The following is a 23,711-nucleotide window of genomic DNA, read 5'->3' as shown; positions in this document are numbered from 1 at the left end:
GTTGGTTGGAAAGTTATTTTTGAGGTTGAAATGGCACAGTTTAAATTATTTTCAGATCTTTTTATTCTTTTGTAACACAGTACATTATTAATACAAACAATTTTTAATATGAATGGCAATTCACTAAACATAAATATAAATTTTAAATAAAATAAAGTAAGATTTTTCCATGACAAGAAAAATAAATCATAAATCTGAACCATAAAATATTTATTCAGAACACTTGAATAAATTATAAACTGCATTGATAATAAAAAATATTATGTTGCATTTTAACAGCTTTGGTAATATAATTGTTTTTTTCAAGAGATGCAACAAAATGATTTTTGTAAAAAAATAATAGGATGGTTTTTTGAGGAGCTTCAAAACCAAATTCACAAATATTTAATAAATTTAGCATCGTATGCTGCATAATACAGCGTTTATAATGCCGGGTTAGGTGGAATTTTCCATCTGTTCCACCGGTATTTCAATGGAAAGTGCTGAGTCAAAATCATTCATCCACAAAAAAAAAGATAAATATAGACTTAAAATCCCTCCCTAATAACTATGCAAATCAGTATGTACATAATACAGAAAATAAAAGATATTAGGAAGCTTACAAATTAAAATACATATTTACAGAACGCTATAATTTATTTCTACATGCCCATGTAAAGTACTCACCAGCATATCTGTTTATAACAGGAAAATAAAACCAAAACGTTGGCCAAAAAAGGAGTTAACGCAACACGGCATAACACCCCAAAAAAAAAGGAAAAAAATAAAAGTTGTTTTTTTCATAAATTATGCTAGAATTTTTTTTTTTAATATTTTATATTTTCGACATCCTACTTCCCCAAAGTAAGGTAAAAGATATGCGTAGGAACTAGTATTTAAAATGGGCACATTTATTTTACAATTTAAAAAAATATATTGAAATTACTAAAGTCATGGCATTAAAATGGCTTAACGATTAGAAAAATAAAATTATTTATTTCTTACATAATAATTAAATATCACACCTTATGGTTTATAGGTATATTAGTTCCAGAAATAAGTCATACATGATGTCATCATTCTAGTATCTTTTGTCTTTCATTTTCATACAAGAAGTGTGAGAAGGAAGATATTTTTCAACAATGACGTATGTACGACCTCTCTGTGACTACTTTGTGCACCAACATGGATTTATTTACAGCCGTGAACTAGTGGTTTTGAGCTGGGCGGGTATTCACCTTACAATAAATATCCCAATAGTGCGAACATAACCTTAAAAAAACATTAAATAATATTTTGGACTTTTATTTGGTCCCTAAAATGGTTAACTTATACTATGGTAAAAAATGACAATTTAGGAAACATAAGTAACTACGTGGTTAAAAGTACATCGAAATATGTATAGGGATGTTACATGAAATATAATTTTGTTTATGCGCTTTAAAACTTAATATATGTACAGTTTTCTAAAGCAGGGATGGGGCAAGTCTATGAACATGGATAACGTTTGAATTTTGTATATCTCGAGTCGAATGTTGTGAACTTCTGTTATCTATATGTGTATATGTCTTTTATGTCGATCGCACGCGTATATGCAAAAGCAATAACTAGCTCGCTCTTGTTTATAGGCTAGCATTGAATGTTTTCTCATGTCTTACTTTCTTGCAAAGATTATTTAAACGAATCAGACATATTGGAAAGAATATAGGTTTACCATCCCTGTTCTATACCTTGGTATAGAGATTAAAATATATCAGTGGCGTAACAACAAAATTCCAGGCCTCCTGAATTAAATTATAAAACAGCTTTTTATATTCGTTTATAAATTTGCTAATTTAATTTGGAAGAAATGCTAGCGACTTCGGCGAAGCAAGGAAAATTTTCACACATTCAAATGGCCACCGTGCCACTGAATATTATACTATTTGGCCTAGAACTTGGTCATAATATTGGTAGGTGAGTCCAGTTGGGTTCGCTGGCTGTACTGCCTCTCCAGGGTGGAGAGGCGGATTCCAGGACCATTCTTGTCTGAAGTTATTTCTTCCTCTTGCGAGTTGGACAGGTTGATGAACACCTGGAATAAGAGACAAATTTTAAATAATTCAAATAAAACATTACAACTTGGTTTAACGGTTTAACTTGGTTTCGATGTCAAGTTAATAAGGAACTGCAGTGAAAATGTATATTCGTATAGATCAGCAAACTCTGATTCTGAATATATAAGTTTTATCATATATTATTATAAGCAGAATTTATAAATCCTCATTTAAAAACTAATAATACACCATGTTAATAAAACACACCATTTGGTTGGTACGACTAATCTGCTGATTAATCACAACCAGTTTACGTCACTAAAAATTTATGGTCTAAATTTTCTACATCAGGGTTGCCAATTCGTGGAGAATTCCCCAAATTGCGGGGAATTTTTAAGATTTTTCAAGAATTTGGATTTTTGCAGGGAGTACTTTTTGTGGGGAAAATGCGGGGATTCTAGGCATTTCTTGATTATCCAACCATGTTGAAAAATAATATTATAGTGAGAACGCACTATATTTCGTTTTTGTTCACAGCAAATTTTCAAAAAAGTCTATTTATAAAGCAACGTTAGAGAAAATCCAAAAATTACTAGATAATAAAAATAAATGCTAATTGCAATAGAATTTCGTTTCATTTTGGAGGAAAAGAAACTTGTGGGGAATTTGAAAATCTCTTCATTTCTTGTGCGTATTTTAGAACATATGCATTGGCAACTCTGGTCCACATTCATATTTAAACAGATGAAAATGTTTTAATGCAGGTTTTTAAATACTGGTAAATTGTTTATCAGGTGCAGTCATGGATGCATTTTTGCACTTTGATTCAATACGATAACATAAGTCATGACATTTTTCATTTTTAATGTTCTTCAATGTTAAAAGCGGGTAATCTTAAGAATAAAAACATCTCGACTCCCATACACAACACTGGTAAAAAAAGTAAGCTTTTTGAGACTTGTGACGTCACGGGTTTTTACAAAAAAAAAAAATTTTTTTGTAAATGGACTGCAGTTCCTCATTGCCAGCAGAAGGCTGGATCACCACCTAGATATCAAGCATGGTCGATTGATAAAGGTTTTATCAATAATGTTATTAAATTGTCATGTTCCCAAGCATGATTGCAGATCGCCAACGAACAAACAACAGTTCATGACGCCTAAGTGTTTTTAATTTAATTGACTTGTTGATGATCTGCAATCGTGCTCGGGAACTATGACAACCTATTGACATTATCGATAAATCCTTTATCAATCGACTGCTAGATACCCAGGACTACAGGTTAGTACTGTTTATCAATGAGTGACTGTTGCCTAGTATTTTACAGGAGAGGTAAGATAAGCTAATAGGCAAAACCTTACCCCCTTACTAATAAAACGTGTTTAAAATTTTATACATCTGTTATACTGCCATTTATATACGGTAAACGGATGTTTATCAGTTGTGTAAAATTTAAAACAAGCATATTGACATTAGTCAAGCATTATACCTTTTCTTTAGACTCCGACAGTCTGTCTCCTCAAGTAGTTCCATGAGGAGACACATAAACCTGAGGAATTAATCTGTTCTAGCCTGATAGCCATTAGGCATGCTGTTGTTGTGGACTAACCTGATAAAAGGTGGCAGAATGACAATTAAATGTACGAGTGTTGTATACTGACCTGGTCAAGAGAGCTCTGGTTGATGGAGAAGTCTTTGATGGTGACTTGCGTGCTGATGGTGGCGATGCCCCTCCACACCTGGCTCAGGGGGCAGGGGGGCGGCAGCAGCAGCTGCAGGCAGGGAGGGTGCAGGGCCAGCAGCCGGCAGGTAGGCCATTGGGTCCTGGCCAGGGCCAGGGGGGCTGCGGGTGACACCAGTCGCACCAGGTGTCCGCCACCTAAACCAGAAAATCAAATATTGTTAAAGGTAACAAAATTTTTTCCTTCCTGTATCCATAATGTAACGATAGTCTACCATGCTCGAATTAATATGCTATATAGGTGATCCTAAAACACATATTTTAGCATCCGTATAAACTTAATCGGAACAATATTTCAACATAGACATGGGTAATAAATAAGACCCAAATTTTCTATGGTAGTATGAAGATATTTTTTGCACAGTTAGGGAAAGTGACGATCGCTGGACAGGACATGACGTAGCAAGGACGGAAGATTGCTGACCACCAAAGAGGCTTCTTTATAATCAACCTGTAGGACGAGTGAATGGAGGGTGTAAAAGACTACAGGAAGATAGCAGGATATCGGCAGAAGTGGATGCATTTACTAGAAGAACCTATCAGGAGAATATGGTGGATGCAGAATAACCTTTCAGCCAAACTCTTGAATGTTTTCCATCACAATCACTTAAAAATATTACATACCGTATCTTGCCTTCAGCCTGGCTGGGGGCCCAAGGGCTAGCAGACGTCCGCCCCACATGAGCCCTGCCACCGAGCACAGGGCCTCACACTCTAGCAGGCTATGCGAGCTGAGCAGCAGGGCTTTGCCCCTCTGTGCTGCCTTCGTCATAGCCATGCCGGCCCTTTGGCGTGCCCCTGGGTCCATGCCACTGGAAAATAATAATAAACAGTTTTCATTGGTGCATAAATTATTAGATACATGTACAAATGTGTAGAATATAAAATGTTCTGTTGAGTGCCCGCTAGGATTATAAACAAGACAATTTAACAATTTTTTTTCCCAACTATTTATGTTTAAATTTATTTTTACAGAATTTTAATTTCAATACACTTTTAAAGAGTTTAATTAGAGATAAGACATATTGTGTATTGATAAGAGATCAATACACAAAGAAAAGAGTAGGGACCAAGGAAGAAATAGTGAAAGGCTTGGAGAATCTACCATTGAAATACAGAGAGTTCCACAAGAATCACTTCTGGGACCACCTTAAATTCAAAATTTTAAAGGTGACAACAAAATAATAACTTTGAGTTAGAAGAGTCCTGAACAAAATCGAGAAGGTTAGTAAATAATCTAACAATAATTTATTAATCCAATGGTTGTTTTTTTTAATTTATTTATTTATTTAGTACAGGAAATATATATTGTACATTTGTAAAATGTTTTGACTGTCCAACTAGGAGGAATTCCCATTTTAGGACAGTCAAAATTTGGACAAATTAGCAAAAATATTTTGTACAAAAAAAAAAAAATAGAGAAAAGAAAAAAGAGGAGAGTTAAAAGAATAAAAATAGATTAAAACATATGATGTTTGTTTAGCATACTTATTAAAATATTAATAATAAATAATAGCATTATAAAGGATTAAAACTTTGAACAGTTTTTATTGGTGTTTGCATGGCGTATTATAATATGTATTATATTTTTGTTTTTACCTTGTAGGTTCATCCAAAAGCAGCAAGGTAGCATCAGAGAGAAGGGCAATGGCCAAACATAGCTTCCTCTTGTTTCCACCGCTGAGAGTTCCAGCCCTCTGCTGGCTGTACCTCTCTATCTCGAGCTCTCTGAGAATGTCTCTTATCCTCTGCAAGAAAAAACAAAAATATTCATTAGCTGTACAAGCAAAATTAAATGAGGAGCTTATCAAAATCTACAGAATCAATGTTTGAAAATAATTTTTCAGGACATATAAACATGACATTGCATTACAAACCTTGCCGGAATTTTTAATTCCTCTTATTCTGCAGTAGAACTGCAAGTGCTCTGTGAGTGTAAGTAGAGGATCCAGAGCATCATTCTGTGGACAATATGCTGTAAAAGGGAAAAAATACACACTTTAGTTTGACATCATTTCAATGGCGTTAATAATTCAGAATTATCACCAAAATGACAATGACATAGTAGTTGTTAAAAATTTGTGTTCATAACAATTGAGGGCACCTGAGGCTACAGGTGCCCTAAATTAAGTTAATCAAAAATGTACCCTCAATGAGGGTACATTTTTGACACCCCTCGTTAAAACCATTAGACGTCTAGGGAGGTGATCACTGTAATCAATAATATTCAGATGATCTGTATAATTGTGAAGCACCGTTTTGGTTTAAAAATAATATTGCGTAAATAAATAAAGGGCTGTTAAACTGTTAGTTGTTAAGTTTTATCAGCACGTTGGCAGTTCGGCACCCGGAGCAGACTGCTCCAATTGTGCCAATATATTTCTACTATTTTTTTTTACAATAAAGTAGCTTTAGCTTTTTCATAGAAAATGACTGTTTCTTGTAAACTCGTCTTATTCCATCTAATGTTACTATCAAAACAGACTTATTCCATTTCAGCCAACAGAAACAGAACAGCCAATGATCCAAAACAAAAGAGCCACCTAGTTGATTTGTATGGAAGTTTAGCTTATTCATAATCACTTTTCAAAATCAGCTTATTCCAAGACAGATGGTTGCAAAACAGGATTATTCCATGATTGTTTTGCAAAACAGACTTATACCAAATATAAATATCTTATTACTTTTCAATACTTGTTTATATTATGTGATTCAAATTGAATATTATTAAAGTTTATTAAAATATTTACTATTACTAAAAAAAACTGTATATATTTGACACCTGTATCAGTTTTGTGCGATTTCCTAACAAAACATGAATAGGAGGAATAAGTCATTTTGCAAAAATACCCATCAATTAATGTATATATACCAAGTTTCATTGATCCTTTGTTTCTACCTACACACCTATGCAGTTTGGTCATACCTCTGAGATACTCGGCACGCTTCTATGCCATACCCCCCTTTGTTTCTATTATCCACAGTTTAGCCTATATTTTAATATGAAAGACCTAAAATGAGTATGTATTTACCAATGTCCCCATTGCAGATGTCTCTCTGTGAGACTTTCTGTCCCCTGACGTAGATACACCCCCCCGTGGGCCGCAGCTCTCCTGTCAGCATGCTGAAGGTGGTAGATTTGCCCGCTCCATTCACTCCCAGCAGGCCAAAACACTGACAAACATAAACATATTATTATTTACAAATAGAAATAGGCGGAGTTATTTACATTACAATTATTTGTGAACACAAATATTTTACTAGCTATTTCGTGCTTTGCGGTGATTGGCTGACGGTCGCCGGTCACTGTTTGGCCTGGCATCGCCTGGGCAAAAGAGAGGGGATGCGACGTAAATACTGTGTCTCAGTACTCCCCGGGGAGAGGATACGATTTAGATGGTGACCGGGTATCTCATCAAAATGACAATTCAACACACCTACAAAAAGTGATATAAAGTCATGAAAAGTGATGAAACAAAAACTAGGCTAAATAGGTAACTATTAAAACTAGTTTTTGTTTCATCACTTTTAATGACTCTATATCACTTTTTAAAGGTGTGTTGAATTTTCATTTTCATGAAATATCATGGAACCGATGTAAATAATAGCTTTCTTATCCTTCTATGGTCAGAAAGTTGCTTTGTGGCCTTTGGGTAGCATTGCATTCGATACAAGTCCAATAGACACAAAGGAGACATAGCCACCTCACCTTACTCATTATTATTATTTGTTTAATTTAGTATGTATTTATACAACCCTGAAGAAGGTTCAGGCTGAACCGGAACTGGTTTTTTTTATATGTATGTACCTATATTCAAAATTATGTGGGGCTCAAATTAATTATTTTTACTCAAATTATAAACAAATAAATCATGAAATCTCACCTGTCCTCTCTTAACCCCAAAGGTAACATTATTAACTGCTACCCTGGCCCCGAGCACCGCCCTGTACTGCTTCACCAGCCCTAGCACCTGCAGCGTGTCCTTCTCCACCTCCCCTGGGCCCCCACCCACTCCCTCTCTCTCTGCCTTGTTATTGTCACCGGCGTAGTCCATGTTGTAGTAGGCCTTCAGTGTGGCCAGTTCTACGCGATAGCGTTCAGTCGCCACATCGCAATCTTCCGTGTCTAAATCGGTAGGCGGGATGTCTGATTTGAAGAACCTGAAAAAATTGGTTTAAATTAAAAATGATGCAATACTCCGGGCACCGACTTACCTAGGCGCCAAGGTGCTGATAATAACGTAACACCTAACACAGCGCCTTTAAGGCTTTACTAGCGCCAGGCGCCATTTGACTCACGACCGGCCCTGTGTAAAATAGTTCGTCATTCTTGAAAATATTAAAAATTTCATAGTACGACAATGTACTTGAAATTTTATCTGTAACATCCTTGAACTTCCTTAAATAAAGACTTTGCATAAAAGTCCATGTGCTAAAAACAGAGTGTTATCCTAGTTGTTTTTATGTTTGGTATGTTTTTTCTTTATTTATTTTTTATTTAAGTACATAAAACAGGCATGGTGCCCAAAAATTTACATACATGGATGTTTAAATACATAATAATAACAAAAATAGTAACAAAAGGAAAATGTAAGTAATATTATGTAAGTAATATTAATCTATTATAATAATATGTAAGCTAAATATGCAAGTAAATAACAAATAAGAATGGGTAGTAAAAGGTAAATACAAATATGTTCATAAACGATTTGGGGAATAATGATTTATTTATAGTTCAAATATTGTTACAACGCATTCTCAAAGTACCAAACTGGCCACTCATGTAAATGTTTTTTCTTTCTCCTTATAATATTTTGTGTTTACATATGTAGTGATTACTTTATGTTGCTTTACTCAAATGTGTAAATTTATTTGTTAACCTCGATAAAGGCTATTAATCCTAGTTAGGTTGATAATTATGTGAAAAATTATCTGTGGGAGCAATTAATGAAACATTATTATGTATTATTGTCATAATGTATCATGTATTCTTGAGAACAGTAAATATATGTACATTAATACATTAGTTGATGAGCGAAAATTTTGGATACACAGGACTTGTTCAAGATTTCACACGGCAGCACAAAAGGACAAGAGGAATGGTGCTATTGAATGAAATTTCTAAAATAGTTAATATATAGTCTAACTTGAAAAACTTATCTTTCCAAATGTTAATAATGTTAAAATAAGAAATCTTGTACTGTAAATGGATAATAATCAATCTGTTCTACAGTAAAAAAAAAAAATCTGTACAAAAATCCAATATTATTGTCTATCAGCTAAAAACACAATGTTATTCCTTTTTTAATAAATTTATGTCCCTATTGAACAATTTATTGAAAAATATGCCTCAAATAATATGGTTTTGTTGCCGAATTTGGATTTTGCTTCAGATTTCTGTTTCATAGTTGATGACTTGATGTTCATTTTTTCACCCCCACTAGCTGGCGTAGTTAAAATTACACCAAATTAATATGTAAGAAACAAGAGTGTTGTGTCTTATAATGTGCACTAAATTTATTCATGATGCTATTCCATCATCGTTAGACTAAGGACGGGTTGTTTCGGAGAATCTGAACAATTCATCAAATTTCAACATTCATTTACAGGTTCTGTGAAAGATTTATTCAAGTTCTGTTATTATATCATTGTAGGCTAGTTGCTTGACAAAACTGAAATAAAAACAGAACTTGAAAAAGTCTTTCACAGAACTTGAAAATGAACGTTGAAATTTGATGAATTGTTCAGATTCTCCAAAACAACCCGTCCTTAATTAAAAAAAATATATTTATTTGATCAATCATACTCACTTTTCAAGCAGCCAATCAAACAGCCTCATTTCAATGGTCACATTGAGCGTCACAAACACAAGCGTGGTGACGACAAGAGCGAGCATGTGCGGGCCGAGCAATTCCCACGAAATCGGGGAGACATATGTATCGAGGCCAAAGCGCGCCAGAAGGTCGGCCTGGATACTGTTGCGTGATATCTGCACCAGGCCATCACCCAGCGCAAAGCCCGGCCAGATCAGGAATAGTTTGTGCAGGATCTTGCGGACAGCTTGCGCCATCTAGAAATTAATAAATTATCAACTAACATGTCTCACTTAATCCACTTTCATACATCTCCCATCAGTTTCCGACTTCCGTTAGATATTATGTGGCATGTGCCAACTTTAGTTTCTGTACCACATCGATGGCATTTGTCTTATCACATTAACCCCTCCGACTTTTCGCGAACTTGAAGCTAAGATGTCTTTACCGAAATGTCAATTTCACGAAAACGTTGTGTTATTACCGCCTCACAATCAAAGCTCTATAAATGAAACATTACTGAACGGAGCCGAATAGTAAAAACTGTTTTAGAAAGGTTACAAAATAGGCTTTCAAATTGTTGTATCATAAATAAATATTAACATTTGTAAATATTTAAATTTAGAATGGAAACATGAAAAAATTGTAAAAATGACTCACCTGTAATGTTTTATGTAAAAACGATACTAAAATCACGGATAATGTAAAAAAAAAACACTTATTTCATCGTACAAATGTACAATAAACAATTCTGTCACTTCACTTTTTGACCATTTCATACAAAATATATTTTTAAAAAAATAATTAAACTTGCGAGGCGGGTCGGCACGTCAAACGGCTTTCTTGGCGTCGTTTTACGATTTGGCGGGTAAAATTTGCTTCCACTGAGTAGGTCTTTTTACGGGTTTCTATGGATAACTTTGAATAGAGATGTGAAGCTTCATTCAATACAAATATTCTACTTTTTGTTTTAGGGATGTCACTAGAAGAATAACGGAGTTATGACGATTTTTGTGGAAACACACGCGTTGACGTGTAAACACGCTTATTGTACTTGACTGCTATCGTTATTTTATCGTGTATATCTGCTTACGTTGCTGACCGGTTAAGAGAGGTGACTCAGAGAGTTAGTGGTTTCACGGAGCAGGTTACTTACTGCGAAAGTACACAGAAACTTAAGTTGGCACATGCCACATAATATCTAATGGATGTCGGAAACTAATGGGACCACAGACATATGAATATATAGACTAGAAATTAAAGGTGAGGAGTAAAATCAACTGTTGAAGAACGAAGGGGGTAAAGCTGACTGTGATTCGTCAATAAATCAATCTGACAGTATATAGGTATCTCGCATTATAATATCACCATTTAGTTCTTAAAAGTAAAATCTGCTTTTGAATGAATAGACATTTTTACATGGGAGCGCAAATTACTCGCCACGTTATGAACAAATTTGCGAAGTCCAAATTTGCAAAATAAATTTCTTCTATTTTCAGAGTCGAATATTTCGTTTACGTATTTAGTTAAGACACTTTTATAAATGTTCATAATTTACTTCCCAGCAACCAACCAGCTTTGTGTTTCACGTCCAGACGTATCTCGATGTGATAGTATATGTTTCTACAACTGATCCAAATTATACAATGTGAATATGCTTAAAATAAAGTAAAATAATGCTTATATATGGAATGTAATACGACAATTGGGTTTATTCTCTTTTTTACATCTATTTTTACAAGTTTTCATACCACAAGTCACCATTTTGCCGTGTTATTTCGTAAAATGAACCGATGATGCCTCGACCATAGTTCGCACAAGAATGATGACGTCACGTTTTCAAATTTCACTTGAGGCCATACGCGAGCCCAGCCGGCTCCAATGGAACCGGTATGGGGAGTGGGGAATAATACGCTTTTAATCACTTAGGGCAGGTCTACTAATATTCATATGTCTATGAATGGGACTGTATTTGGAGATCGATGCTGACATCAAATATAAACAGGTGTTTCGTTTTGGTCGGTGAGTTAATCGCCAATAATCAATGTGGATAGTTCCTCTGAGCATCATTTACTGTATCTCTGGGAAAAAAGTCTCGACATACCGGCATTTTGTCTGTACATTGATCCATTAATTTAATATTCTACCGTCTATCTCTTGTGCACATTTCTTCAAACTAATTCGTGGGTGGTTTCAAAATTCGACTATCTTGGAAAGCATTAAGTTTCCAATGGTTATCTCCGTCACCGGCAGCATAGACTGCTTGATCTCCAGGCCTAACTTGCCAGTGGTCATGCAGGTGGGTAGGGCAAGCTTGCTGTTGAAATGAATGAATTCAGATATGGATATATTTAGCATGTAGGCTGCTGTAGCAGGTACCATTAGAAACTTTAGTTATTTTATACTTATGCATTATACAAATATATTTGTTTTATAATATGGTATTTGTAAAAAGTTAGGACTTGTGAACAAAAGGATAGATTCCTCTTTTAAAATAAAACACTTTGGAGAAGTTGAAATTACACCGATTTATGGCTATGTTTTTTCAAAAGTTTATATTGCTACCGACACTCTGTGGAGATTACTCCATCTACGGAGAGCGAAATATAATTGTCACTTTGTGTTTCTTTAGCTAGAAAATATCGGAGAGAAGTGAGTTCCCTAATTAAATTTGGAACTTAAATAACCTAGTTTCGCTGCCTAAAGAAGGTGTAAACTAGCGCCATCTATATTCTATGTCAGTTACTCTATATTAATTATAATTGGTTTGAAACTTAGAGCAAATTCCAACAGTATTTAAACTGCATTAAAATGAAAATTTTGCAGAATTAAAAAAAAATAATAAAAATAATGGATTGTAAGACCTCCATCCTTCGAACAGATTCCAGCAAGGTTAATCAAGTTCTTAATGGCTTCAGCCCAAAGGTAACGATCAAATTCAACTGTAAAGTGTACATGACGTCTGTACAGGATCAGCAATTGGTAATTTGTGAAGAATCTCTTCAGGCTGGAAGCCAAATTTACTTGGGAATCAACAGAGCACCAATTCTGGAGCTGAAACTCCTAATCATTTCAGCAGAGCCTTTGATGGTGAGGATGTTCCATTAAATCAGCCATATTAAGTAATGGTCTCATGGTATTACGATTTCGCCCTAATTATGGACATTGCAGGACTGTCCAAAATTTTGACTAAAAAAGGAGACGACAGCGCAAAACGTCTCAAAAGAAAAACAACTGATATTTTTGTATAAAGAGTTCAACTTACATCAGAAGTGGTGACCACATCAATGATGAGCAGAATGGTTAGACCGATGACTGCCACAAATACATTGGTGCAGAATATCACCATGTTGGCCAAACTGGCTTCACTGAACAGCTTTTCCAACAAGTGGACAAGAGATGAACTCGAAACCCTGAAATCATATCACAATAAGAAACAAAATGCAGAAAATTACAAAAATTCTTTCCATAAATGAAATTTGATAGCAAGTCGAAAGACGAAATTGATCAGGATAGAAAAAATTAACAATTAAACTTACCCATAAAGAAAAAGAAGAAAACACACAGCAGTTAAGTTGTCTCTTGACACATAGACAGGCAGACCAAATATTTGGAATACTACGATAGACAGAATTATGGCTGCTATAATGATCTGGAAACAAATATAAATAATAAACATTAGTATGTTATAAGATGTGAACAGAAAAAGATAAAATACATATTTATGTTTCCTATTCTGGAACATAGGTATGTATGTCAAGAAGTAGTCAATTTGGGAGGCGGGTATGGGTACCGCCGCCCCCGGAACCATTCGTTGGATAATCAACACCTATGGTGGTTCTCAAGTGGTTCGCTACATTTGGTAACTAAGTAGGGGTGAGTTTAACAACCAGAGAGTTTGTGGTTTAACCTTTCCTTACCGGTACCGGTGCTGTCAACTGGGTGAAGATCGTCTCTAATTAATAAAATATCTCAGTAAATATACTAAACACACAGTTAAAATTTTTTGGTATTCCTCCGCAATACATTTATTTATTGCATTAAGTAATTACAATGTATAAATATTTACCGAGTGTATAGCACCGGAGGATGAGGATTTTTTTAACACCGTAAGGGAAGGGTTAATACGGGTTTTGTGACGTGGCTAAACCGGCTGCAGGAAAGTTTCGAAAGATGCAGAGTAGGCCCACAGGTCTTGCCCACCAGCTGCTTGCTTCTTACACTCTCCATATTGCAGTTCCGTTAGTAAACTTTGCATTACTACATCTGTTATTGTTTGCAGAAAACAGAAACTAAGAAGTGATAACTTACCACCACATCCCACACTAGCGAGGCCATCCAGTATGTGACAGGGTGCACAGAACTAAGTAGCTGCAGGCGCTTCTGCTGAGAGGTCCTCTCGCCTACGAGGAACACGGCACTTACGGCAGGCACAAGACTGAACCCGATTAGGAGTACCACCGATATGCCCACATCCGCTACATGCTGCAACCTGGCAATTAAAAATAATATTAATATGCCTTTTTTAGTACAGGATTTTCCAATAAGAGGTGTTATTTTGAATAGCCCGCTATTTCGGTAGATGTTACTTTTGAAGCTGTCATTTTTTGACATTTGACAAGAAAAACTACGCAATTAATAAAAATAGAACGATACACGCTTCAACAACGCATTGAAATTATTAAAATTCACTTGAGAAAATCAAATGCAAATCATCTTGAGTGATGAGGTCCATTTCCACCTCGGTGGCTTCGTCAACCCAAGAGTTATTGTTGAAAAGCCTCTCTATCCTCAACGTGTGACTGTTTGATGCGATTTATGGTCCGGCGGAGTCATTGGACCTTACTTTTTCGAAAATGAGGCTGGAGCAACAGTTACGGTGAATGGATTGCGCTATCGAGAGATGATTAATGATTTTTATGGCCGGAATTGGATGGTATTGATCTGGACAGCGTTTACTTTCAACAAGACGGCGCTACGTGCCACACAAGCAATGAAACCATTGATCTTTTACGATTGAATATCGAAATAACACCTCTTATTGGAAAACCCTATAGTATGGTCACAGTAGTACACTTCAAGAAAAAGTCCCATTGGCAGGCGCCCATAGGAAGAAAACAATTGTGACAATACTCACAGGGTAGACTTGCTGAGCTGCTCGGCTGACAGCTTGAGGGGGTGGCTGTAGGTGGTGATATTCCCCCCACCGCCCCCGGCCTGCAGGACTGCATTGCTGAGGGTGTTGAGGTAGGCGGGAAGCGAGTGCTGACCCTTGTTGTTATACCACACCACAAACTGCGCCTGGCTCATGGAGGATGTTTCGTTCAGTTGGGTGTGGGCAAGACTCCAACCACCATATCTTAAAAAAAAAAAACTTATAATAGAACTGGTTTGCTCTTTTTCAGTTTTGAGTTTCAATACTTATTAGACAATAGAAGAATGTGACTGAAACAATATGGTGTCTGCTATTATTTTTTACAATTAATTAGACATTCCAAAGCTTGTGATGGAAATAACAGAAAACAGCTACATTGACATAGTAATTTCAGACAGAAAATTTAGTGCAAATGTCATGATGCCAAAAATTTTGTGTTGGTTTTACTGCTCCATAAATTATATACACGGCGTCCGAAAACTAGTAGCACAAGCGGGAAACTAACGAATCTACAACACATTATTATTTTTTTTTTAACTTATGACTCGATTTACTCAAAACAGTGACAACTACAGCTCACATCTAAAATACCACAAAATCGGCTCCAAACGTGTTGTAGATTCACTAGTTTCCCGCTTGTACTACGAGTTTCCGGACACCGTGCATATCTTCAGCTTTATGGCGATAACATAAATTGGTGCACTAATAATATTATCTACGAAAAAAAATATTACAAACGTCCATTTCACTAGATGTGATGCTCACTTTACAATATGTATTCACTGTGTAAATAAGTACATATTACATTGAAAAACATAGAGGATGTATTTTTTCATGTTTACAACATACAGGAAGTCTACAGCATCTAAGGGGGAAGCTGTGCAAAAGGTATTTTAAAGAGAAGGAAAACAAACTTTGTGTAAGGGATCAACGATGGTAGTTTTACAGAAGACGATAAAAAAAAGGGAAAAATACCACTTACCTCTTCTCAATGTACTGGTCCTGTGAGTTGACTATCCAGTGTACCAGCTCCTTCATGGAAGGAAGGACTATGATCTGGTTTTCTGGTGCCGTGGAATTGCGGAGAGATGTGTCCTCGTTATCTTCACAGTGTTGCCAACCGTTCAAACACTCGCATTGCTGCTCATTCTGGAAACATAAAACAAACCTGAATGAAATTCACTAAAAAATTCGGGAGAAACCTCATGTAAAGAGAGATAATCTAGAGGCGTCTCAATTATGTGGGAGGTAGTTTCTCAAGTGTAAAAATACTACCAACAATGGTTTCTCATCAATTTTCGAGACATTTGAAAATGAGATTCAGAAAACTAAAGCACATAAATAATGAATTACCTCAATCCATATCTTTGAAGTCCTATTTCCTGATTGAGAGGACATTTGTATCAATCTTTGTATTACTTCATCTCCTGGCTCCAGGAATGGATACTTTGAAGGATCAGGAAAACTGAAAAATAGACAAACATATTTTTTTTAAATTTCAGAAATACATCAGAGTTCCCAAAAGAGTAAAAAAAACAAGTCTTATTGACCAAGGGTCTAACAGCCTCTATGTTTCAACCAAAGATGCAGTGATAAATAACCTTTTTGAGACTTTCCTGATCACAATTTGATCAAATGCAAGGGAGCGAGAATCTGCATTTAACGGGGACTGTTCAAATCACATATATTCAAAATGGCAATCAAATTTTTTTTTTTTTACATTGACAACTCCACACAGGAGGCCCTGAGGAAAATAATGCTGCGTGGAGGGTAGTTTTTAAGGAGTGAACATAGGTCTTGAAGAGACCGGCAAATTGTTCCGTAGCGAAGCTGTTGAACTCAAAAACGAGTTGTAGAAACGACCCATTCTCATATGACAAATGTCAACCATGTACAAATGTTGGGCGCGCGTTTGTTCTGTTTTTCAACTATGCACCAGTGCCGAAGTGATCAATGAAGCAAGTTCGTCAGAGTAACTTCCATTGAAATACCGGTAGAACAATGTGATGGCGTTTGAAACACCCAAAACCTTAGAGACTTAGCACCTGAAAACATGAATAAATCAGCAATTCATACAGTGCGAGTGTTGAATTTCACAACAATATTGAATGTATTACGTGGCAAATTCAGCAGAATGTCCTCCATACAAGGTGTGGTCTAGTTTAACTGGCGTGTGGCTGTCAGGTGGTGGTCGGATGAGACTGAAGCCCATGGCCATGGCCACAAAGATCGTGGGCAGAAGGAGCGCAGCGGCCAGCAGGCGCGGGCTGCGTAAGTAGTGCAGCAGGCGCTTCTGGAGCAGGGCCAAGAACTGGAGCAGCGGCAGGAAGGACAGGGGTGCTGGAATTACCGCAATAACAGAATTACAATTACCGTTCTGAATGAGTTCAGTTGCTTCGCTGTGATTGGGTGAATGAGGTTGGTATGGAATTGTAACAATTAAGAACAGAACAAGAATTACAGCTGTACTGAAAGAGTTAGATTTACATTTCTGTCATTCTACAAAAGTGGAAGGTCAGAAATTGCCACAAAAGAGTTAGAGTTACAGTTGAGTTCAGTAAGTGTTTCCGCGATTGTGTGACATAGGAGAGCTTAGTCAAATACCCGAAGACAACTCTGAAAATTCAATAGGACTATGTAAGGGAAATAAGGTAAAATATGGGAGGTGAAATGATGGGCCTATAATCTGAGTGCTTAGAAAATCTATATAAATAATGTAATGAAAGAGTTCAGTCCACAGTTTGATTTTGATTCAGTTTGATTGCGTGAAATATAGGTGCATGTATGTAACAATCACAGGAATAGATTTATAGTTTATATTTGTAACTTGAATACAACTTGGATATGGTCAGAATATATACAGAAAAAGCTGCGCAAATATCATTACAACAAAGCTAACTGCAAGAGATTTGGCTTTTTCAAAAAAACTCTGCTTTATTGTTTAAAACAGAATTGTTTGATTTCAATTGTTTGAAAAACTTCTATGTGTTTTTTTTAATATAAAATAATAATATGATATGTAATAAACTTACTAGAATTGAATCCAGACTCTAAATCAGATTCTGAATCACTATTCTCGGGTTCCCACTTCTTGTTGTCTCCCTCTATCTCGAAGTCCGTGTCCATGTGCACCTCTCCCGTCCCCTCCAGCTCTCCTTTCTTCCCGCAGAGAGTGAGGAACACCTGCTCCAAGGTGCTGCAGTCCATACTAAGCCCGGAGAACTTCAGATCTGACTGTTTGGATTCTAGCGATTCCGTGAGTGCTAGGAAACTGGAAAATAATAAAATTATAGTACATAATGAAGTAATAGTAAAATAAAAAATATCTTTTATTCATGCAATTAGAGGAAAATATACAGGGGTAAACACATGAACCAAAAAGCCCTAAACAGAGCATTTGTGTGATTTTGTATGAATGGCATTGAAGCCAAATCTAGGGAGAGGGAAAATTGCTTGGCAGCCATCTTGTATGACAAACTTTTGAAATGATTTTTACGCAAAGTGGTATATACATAATAGCTTGAATATTTTTTGGGTATTTGATAAGACACGGTATGGGATGTTATTAAAAAATTTAGGCAGGTTTTGACAATTTTCATACATCTTCCCCCTCACCCCGCGGCTTTAAATTGTTATCGAATAGCTCTGTCAGGGGCATTTTAAGTTCACGGTACAACACCATTTTACCGCAGGGATAGGCAGAGAGAATGGAAATCCAGCATTTGATTGATTTTTATACAAATCTAGTTATATTCCAAGGTTGATGAAATTTTGCACACTTGATCTTCAAAACAAGAGGAAGGTCACTGTCTAAGTCTGATTTCTCTGAAACTCTGTGTAAAGCTTGGGCAATGCCGGAGAGTTCAGCTGGTCAAGTTCAGAAATAATTAAAAATTTTGACATGTCCAATATCGAGACTAAAGTATTTGATAAATTTGTCGTGCCATGCAGAGCCGGCCCTGTGGGAGTGCGCTGACTTACCAAGGCACTGATAATACCGAACACCCAACACAGCGCCTTTGAGGTTTGTAGTAACGCCGTTTGGCTCCGGGCTGGCCCTGGTGCGATGCGATTATTTTTCTGTCTATCCAGTCTATAAATCTAAAGCATTTAAGTGTCTCTTTTTTAATAATGTTTATTGAACAGAACCAGCCTTGCATCTTTTCCAGATCACAGTTTTAATTTTTGGTTTTAAAAATCTCATTTGTAATGCATTCAGTTTACTTTTGTCCTTCCTCTGCCAGTTCCAATTCTTATTTCCTTGACAACTTTTCAATATCAATTACCTTTTAATGTCTCTATCAGCCTTCTCATCTATTATGTAATATAAATACAGAAATAAAGAAAAAATAAGCAATAGCATTAAAATCGTTACTTACTCGTTATTTAGTCCTTTATCATCCAAAAACGGTAACTGTACTTCCACTTCATGCCGTGTAACATCTGTCACTTTAGAATTAGCAACAACACTTCTAACCACTTCCATTAAATCCTTGACACTGTGGTTAACCTCCAAAACACCATCTCCAATATGATTACCGCTACCATTTGTAGCATTGCTTCCATTTATAGCCTTGCCCCCGTTCATCGTAATGTTGATGCTGCCGATTGAACCATTTTTTTTTGGCAGAACTATATTTCCATTGGTTTCATTGTCTTTGAAGAGTTTGGTCTGGTCTGTGATGAAGGATTGGGACAGTGGGTAAGTCACGGTTAACTTGTAACCTTCGCCGTATCGGTGTTTTAAAGATAGCGGTGTGCCCGATGCGTGAACTTGTCCCTGAAATATAAATAAGGTTAAATCAACAGACTTTTCATTAATTTGGCATAACAAATGTGCTTATCTAAAATGAAGACTTTTTCATTAACCTTTTGACTCAAACAGTGTTTGAAGTTTGAGTCAAAAACTTCCTCTACAAAGGCAAGACACAGAGTGAGGTTGTATTTTGTACATTTATCTATTGATATCTTCATCATTCTTTGATGGTGGTATGTACTGATTTTTTCGCAGAATCCAGGGTTCAAGCGGTTTTCTGGATTTATGATACTTAGGAGGTATTTCACTATGTCGGGCTAAATATCTGACTAGCTAGCCGTTGGCTGGCTTTAAAGATCAGAATAACTTCGTTATTCAACGGCGACCGTTTCACCATTGTTGCCGAGCTTCCGGATAGATAACACTCGAAGTAGTCTGGCAACATCGCAAAATGATTGCAGTTATCCCATCAATGTCTATGGAATGCTAGCGTCAACGCCAATTGATCTGTGGTCAACGCCGTCATCCAGTTTCTCGCCATAGTCCGCACACCGCAAAGTGTGCATTTTTTTGGTTATGTTACGTTGATTATCAGGTCATTTTAGATAGATTCGTGTCGAATTAATACATTGTTTCTTATTTTGAACACAATCAAATAATTCAGGATGGATCATACAAGCATTCAAATTCATTCGAGCTCTTAAAACTCGCAGCCTTCGCATCGCCGCCCTTTCACCTGCTTCTGTAAATCAAAAACCTCGGTATCCATAATAATTCGCAACAAAATTCGACTCACTTCTCCGCTGTCAAACTCGGAATGTTTTGACGCCATCTTTGATTCGAGGAATAGCGCCTAACGTGAGGTTCGAGCACTGATTAGTCAAATCGAACTTTAACCCGAGCGTTAGCGTTATTCAGATATAGTGAAAACGAAAAAATGACTAATCCGCGGATTAGTGTTTAGTCAGAACATAATCAGAGATAGTGAAATGCCCTTAGCCTATTTTTATGAGTTAAAGGAGGAAAATTGCAGTGAAGTTCAGACCTAGGAGGGGAAATTTGTAGGGGAGGTTTGTGGAGGGGAAATTTGTACCTCTGATCTGAAGACCTTTCAAACCAACTTTTTTCTGAGATGATCAATGTTCAACAAATTTCAGAATGTTACTTATTATTTTTACAAAGGAAAGATATAGAATTGTACCTTGTCCATGATGATAACAGTATCACTGAGGATCTCAGCCTCGTCCAGGTGGTGCGTGGTCAGCAAGATGGTCCTCTGCGCCTTCAGCCCCAGGATCATGGACCAGATGTCTCGGCGAGCCACCGGGTCTACTCCGCTGGAGGGTTCATCCAATACCTAGGAATGGTAGGAATATTAGTCATAATTTAAAAATGTTATCTTTTGGAAGGTATGATGTCGAGTGATTCGTTATACTTTTATGTGGGTACGTCTTCGGTATTTTTCTAAAATTCTAAAAGTTCTATTACCAGCATACTCTAATTAATACATTTGTAAAACATCAAAATTCATTGTAGGTGAGAACATCACTAGTTAGTACATACCTACAAGGATTAAACCATTTAGAAGAAAATTCCCGCAATATTTCCCGTTTCGGGAGTATTCCTCAAAAATTTATGCACCTGAATTTACCCGTCACTATTTGTTATTGAGCTCACTCTATTTCATAAAGATTTATGGTAGCATTATACGAAAACATGGTAAAAATAATATAAATTAATTACCACCAAGTGAGGATCTGCGATGAAGGCCAAGCCGACACACAGTCTTCGTCTTAATCCTCCAGATAATCGGTAAACTGGCTCCACCGACAGGGGGCCCAATCCCAGGGCATCTAGCATACTGAAAACAAATAAAATAGAAATTCATTGATTTGGCGATCAGAGGCAGATTGAGGAAGAGGTGGACTGATTGCATGCAAGAAGATTGTAGCAGAATGGGTGGGCCTGAGAATCGGAGAAAGATGACTAGGAACTGGTGGACCACCAATCGTTGACTGTAGGTTTATTTCATTTTGACTCTTTTAATTGAAGAGAAAAGTCTAAACACAAAATGAAACAAGTGTCGATAATATTCATTAGTGAACCAATCAAACAATGTTGGATTTTGGCATTCGGTATTATTCACTCGGCTCAGGATGAAATGTCTAGACATGGAATGAATATTCACTTGGGTTCGGTCATTGGTTTCACTTCTTGTAGCGGAAAGACGTAGTGTCGGACGCATTCAAATGGTGTTCAAGTGGAACGATCAAAACAGACTTTGTCTAGTGAGGCGGGAAGCAAACTGTATAAAAAAAATCGCAATAAAATAAACGCCCGGGTTGCCGGCATTGAAACTTAAACTGTGAGAATTTTAAGAATTACCAATGTCTCTGGAATCATAAACTAGATGAATATAAAGGGTTCCATGACATCTCAACTCAGTGACAAATCAACACGCCTTTGAAAAGCGATATAGTCATTAAAAGCGAAGAAAAACTAAGTTATAAACACTTATCGTAACCTATTTAGTTTAATCTGTATTAATCATTTTTCAAAAGTGTGTTGCACAGAATTGTTCGACGACATCGTCGAGAATGTCGATCTGTCTGTGTGAACGCGGAATGAAATAAAAATGAGCCTTCACTCGAGTGAACATTCTTGATCCTTCTGATACCGCCTTTACATAATCGATTAAATGAATGTATGTAAATTTCACACACCTGTCAACTTCATGTTTCACATCCGAACTAGGCAGTCCAGTTTTGAGCTGAGCATAGTACGTCAGATGTTCTCGGGCAGACATAACCTCCAAAAGAACGTCGAACTGGGGACACAGGCCGATGTGGTTCTTTATCTTGTACGTAAGGTCCTCCTCCTGGTTGGGGCTCTGCTGCTTGTTGATGATTATCTTGCCGGCCGTGGGCTTGATCATGCCGGTAAGAATTTTTCTGGAAAGAGAGAGATTAGTATTTATTATTAGCAACAGAGTTTCAACTCAATCTGATATCGGGAAATGGGTTCATTTCCGCTTCCAAGATTTGTATTCATTCATTACCGAAAGGAAAAGTGAATTTCAAATATGTGTACAGGGTTTTCCAATAAGAGGTGTTATTTTGATATTCAAAGAAACTTTTTCCGTAAAAGATCAATGATTTCGTTGCTTGTGTGGCACGTAGCGCCGTCTTGTTGAAAGTTGTCCAGATCAATACCATCCAATTCCGGCCATAAAAAATCATTAATCATCTCTCGATAGCGCAATCCATTCACCGTAACTGTTGCCTCATTTTCGAAAAAGTAAGGCCAAATGACTCCGCCGGACCATAAACCGCACCAAACAGTCACACGTTGAGGATAGAGAGGCTTTTCAACAATAACTCTTGGGTTTTCCGAGCCCCAGATGCGACAATTTTGCTTGTTGACGAAGCCACCGAGGTGGAAATGGGCCTCATCACTGATGATTTGCATTTGATTCACTCAAGTGAATTTTAATAATTTCAATGCTTTGTTGAAGCGTGTATCGTTCCATTTTTATTAATGGCGTAGTTTCTACTTGTCAAATGTCAAAAAATGACAGCTTCAAAAGTAACATTAAAATAACACCTCTTATTGGAAAACCCTATAATTACATAATTTTTTAACATTTTTTTTACTCAAAACTAAAATGATTAAAATACATAAAATATGTTGTCTATTAAATGAAATACCTTATTACATATAAATTTATTTGACTTTCAATGTTTATATGCTCACTACAGTCAAATGAAATGTTTAACAGCCATTATCTCAGAACTCATATTTTACATAACACTGTTTTTCCGCATAAGGACTATTTCAGTTTAATAAAAAGACACCGTGCTTGTGAAGAAGAAGAAGTTTTATAACAACCAGAATCATAACAAACTTTATTGTAACTTACATAAGTGTAGTTTTCCCGGCGCCATTGTGCCCCAGCAGGGTGGTGATGTGCCCCCTGAGTAGGTCCATAGACACGTGCGACAGGGCCGCGTTGTTGCTACGGCCGTACACCTTGCTAAGGCCTTCTATCCTCACGCCCACCTCTTGAGAGGGCTTGTCGGAACCGCTGCCGATAACGCCCGTTGTTATATTGTTTCCTGAAAAAAATATAAAAATGATTATTTTATTAAATTTCACCTTAAAAAATCCATGGAAATTAAAAAAAAAGTCAATGGTTGCCCCAGGAACACATAGCATGATCAAGTACTTGAAT

General features: G+C 36.5%; 1 protein-coding gene across 1 annotated transcript in view; it reads right to left on the bottom strand.

The window, feature by feature from the left end:
* Positions 1 to 1,782: 1,782 nt before the first annotated feature.
* Positions 1,783 to 23,711, bottom strand: part of ldd (lipid droplet defective) — a 193,483-nt gene continuing 171,554 nt past the window's right edge. Inside the window, exons 46-66 of the mRNA XM_089644581.1 lie at positions 23,400 to 23,595; positions 22,204 to 22,431; positions 21,224 to 21,341; positions 20,682 to 20,837; positions 19,104 to 19,504; positions 17,757 to 17,995; positions 16,842 to 17,064; positions 16,078 to 16,189; positions 15,707 to 15,873; positions 14,707 to 14,928; positions 13,881 to 14,061; positions 13,109 to 13,221; positions 12,835 to 12,982; positions 9,567 to 9,826; positions 7,641 to 7,917; positions 6,789 to 6,930; positions 5,634 to 5,731; positions 5,356 to 5,504; positions 4,381 to 4,568; positions 3,677 to 3,894; positions 1,783 to 2,053 (exon numbers count right to left, since the gene is read on the bottom strand). Coding sequence (XP_089500707.1) covers positions 1,910 to 2,053; positions 3,677 to 3,894; positions 4,381 to 4,568; positions 5,356 to 5,504; positions 5,634 to 5,731; positions 6,789 to 6,930; positions 7,641 to 7,917; positions 9,567 to 9,826; positions 12,835 to 12,982; positions 13,109 to 13,221; positions 13,881 to 14,061; positions 14,707 to 14,928; positions 15,707 to 15,873; positions 16,078 to 16,189; positions 16,842 to 17,064; positions 17,757 to 17,995; positions 19,104 to 19,504; positions 20,682 to 20,837; positions 21,224 to 21,341; positions 22,204 to 22,431; positions 23,400 to 23,595 — 3,980 coding nt within the window. The 3' untranslated portion in view covers positions 1,783 to 1,909. The remainder of the gene's footprint in view (positions 2,054 to 3,676; positions 3,895 to 4,380; positions 4,569 to 5,355; positions 5,505 to 5,633; positions 5,732 to 6,788; positions 6,931 to 7,640; positions 7,918 to 9,566; positions 9,827 to 12,834; positions 12,983 to 13,108; positions 13,222 to 13,880; positions 14,062 to 14,706; positions 14,929 to 15,706; positions 15,874 to 16,077; positions 16,190 to 16,841; positions 17,065 to 17,756; positions 17,996 to 19,103; positions 19,505 to 20,681; positions 20,838 to 21,223; positions 21,342 to 22,203; positions 22,432 to 23,399; positions 23,596 to 23,711) is intronic.

The sequence above is a fragment of the Hesperophylax consimilis genome, chromosome 21, assembly GCF_061612785.1.
Source record: "Hesperophylax consimilis isolate HC1 chromosome 21, BYU_Hcon_1.0, whole genome shotgun sequence".
Classification (NCBI taxonomy): Eukaryota; Metazoa; Arthropoda; class Insecta; order Trichoptera; family Limnephilidae; genus Hesperophylax; species Hesperophylax consimilis.
The sequence above is the reverse complement of the archived record's forward strand: the minus strand, read 5'-3'. Positions and strand labels throughout refer to the sequence as shown.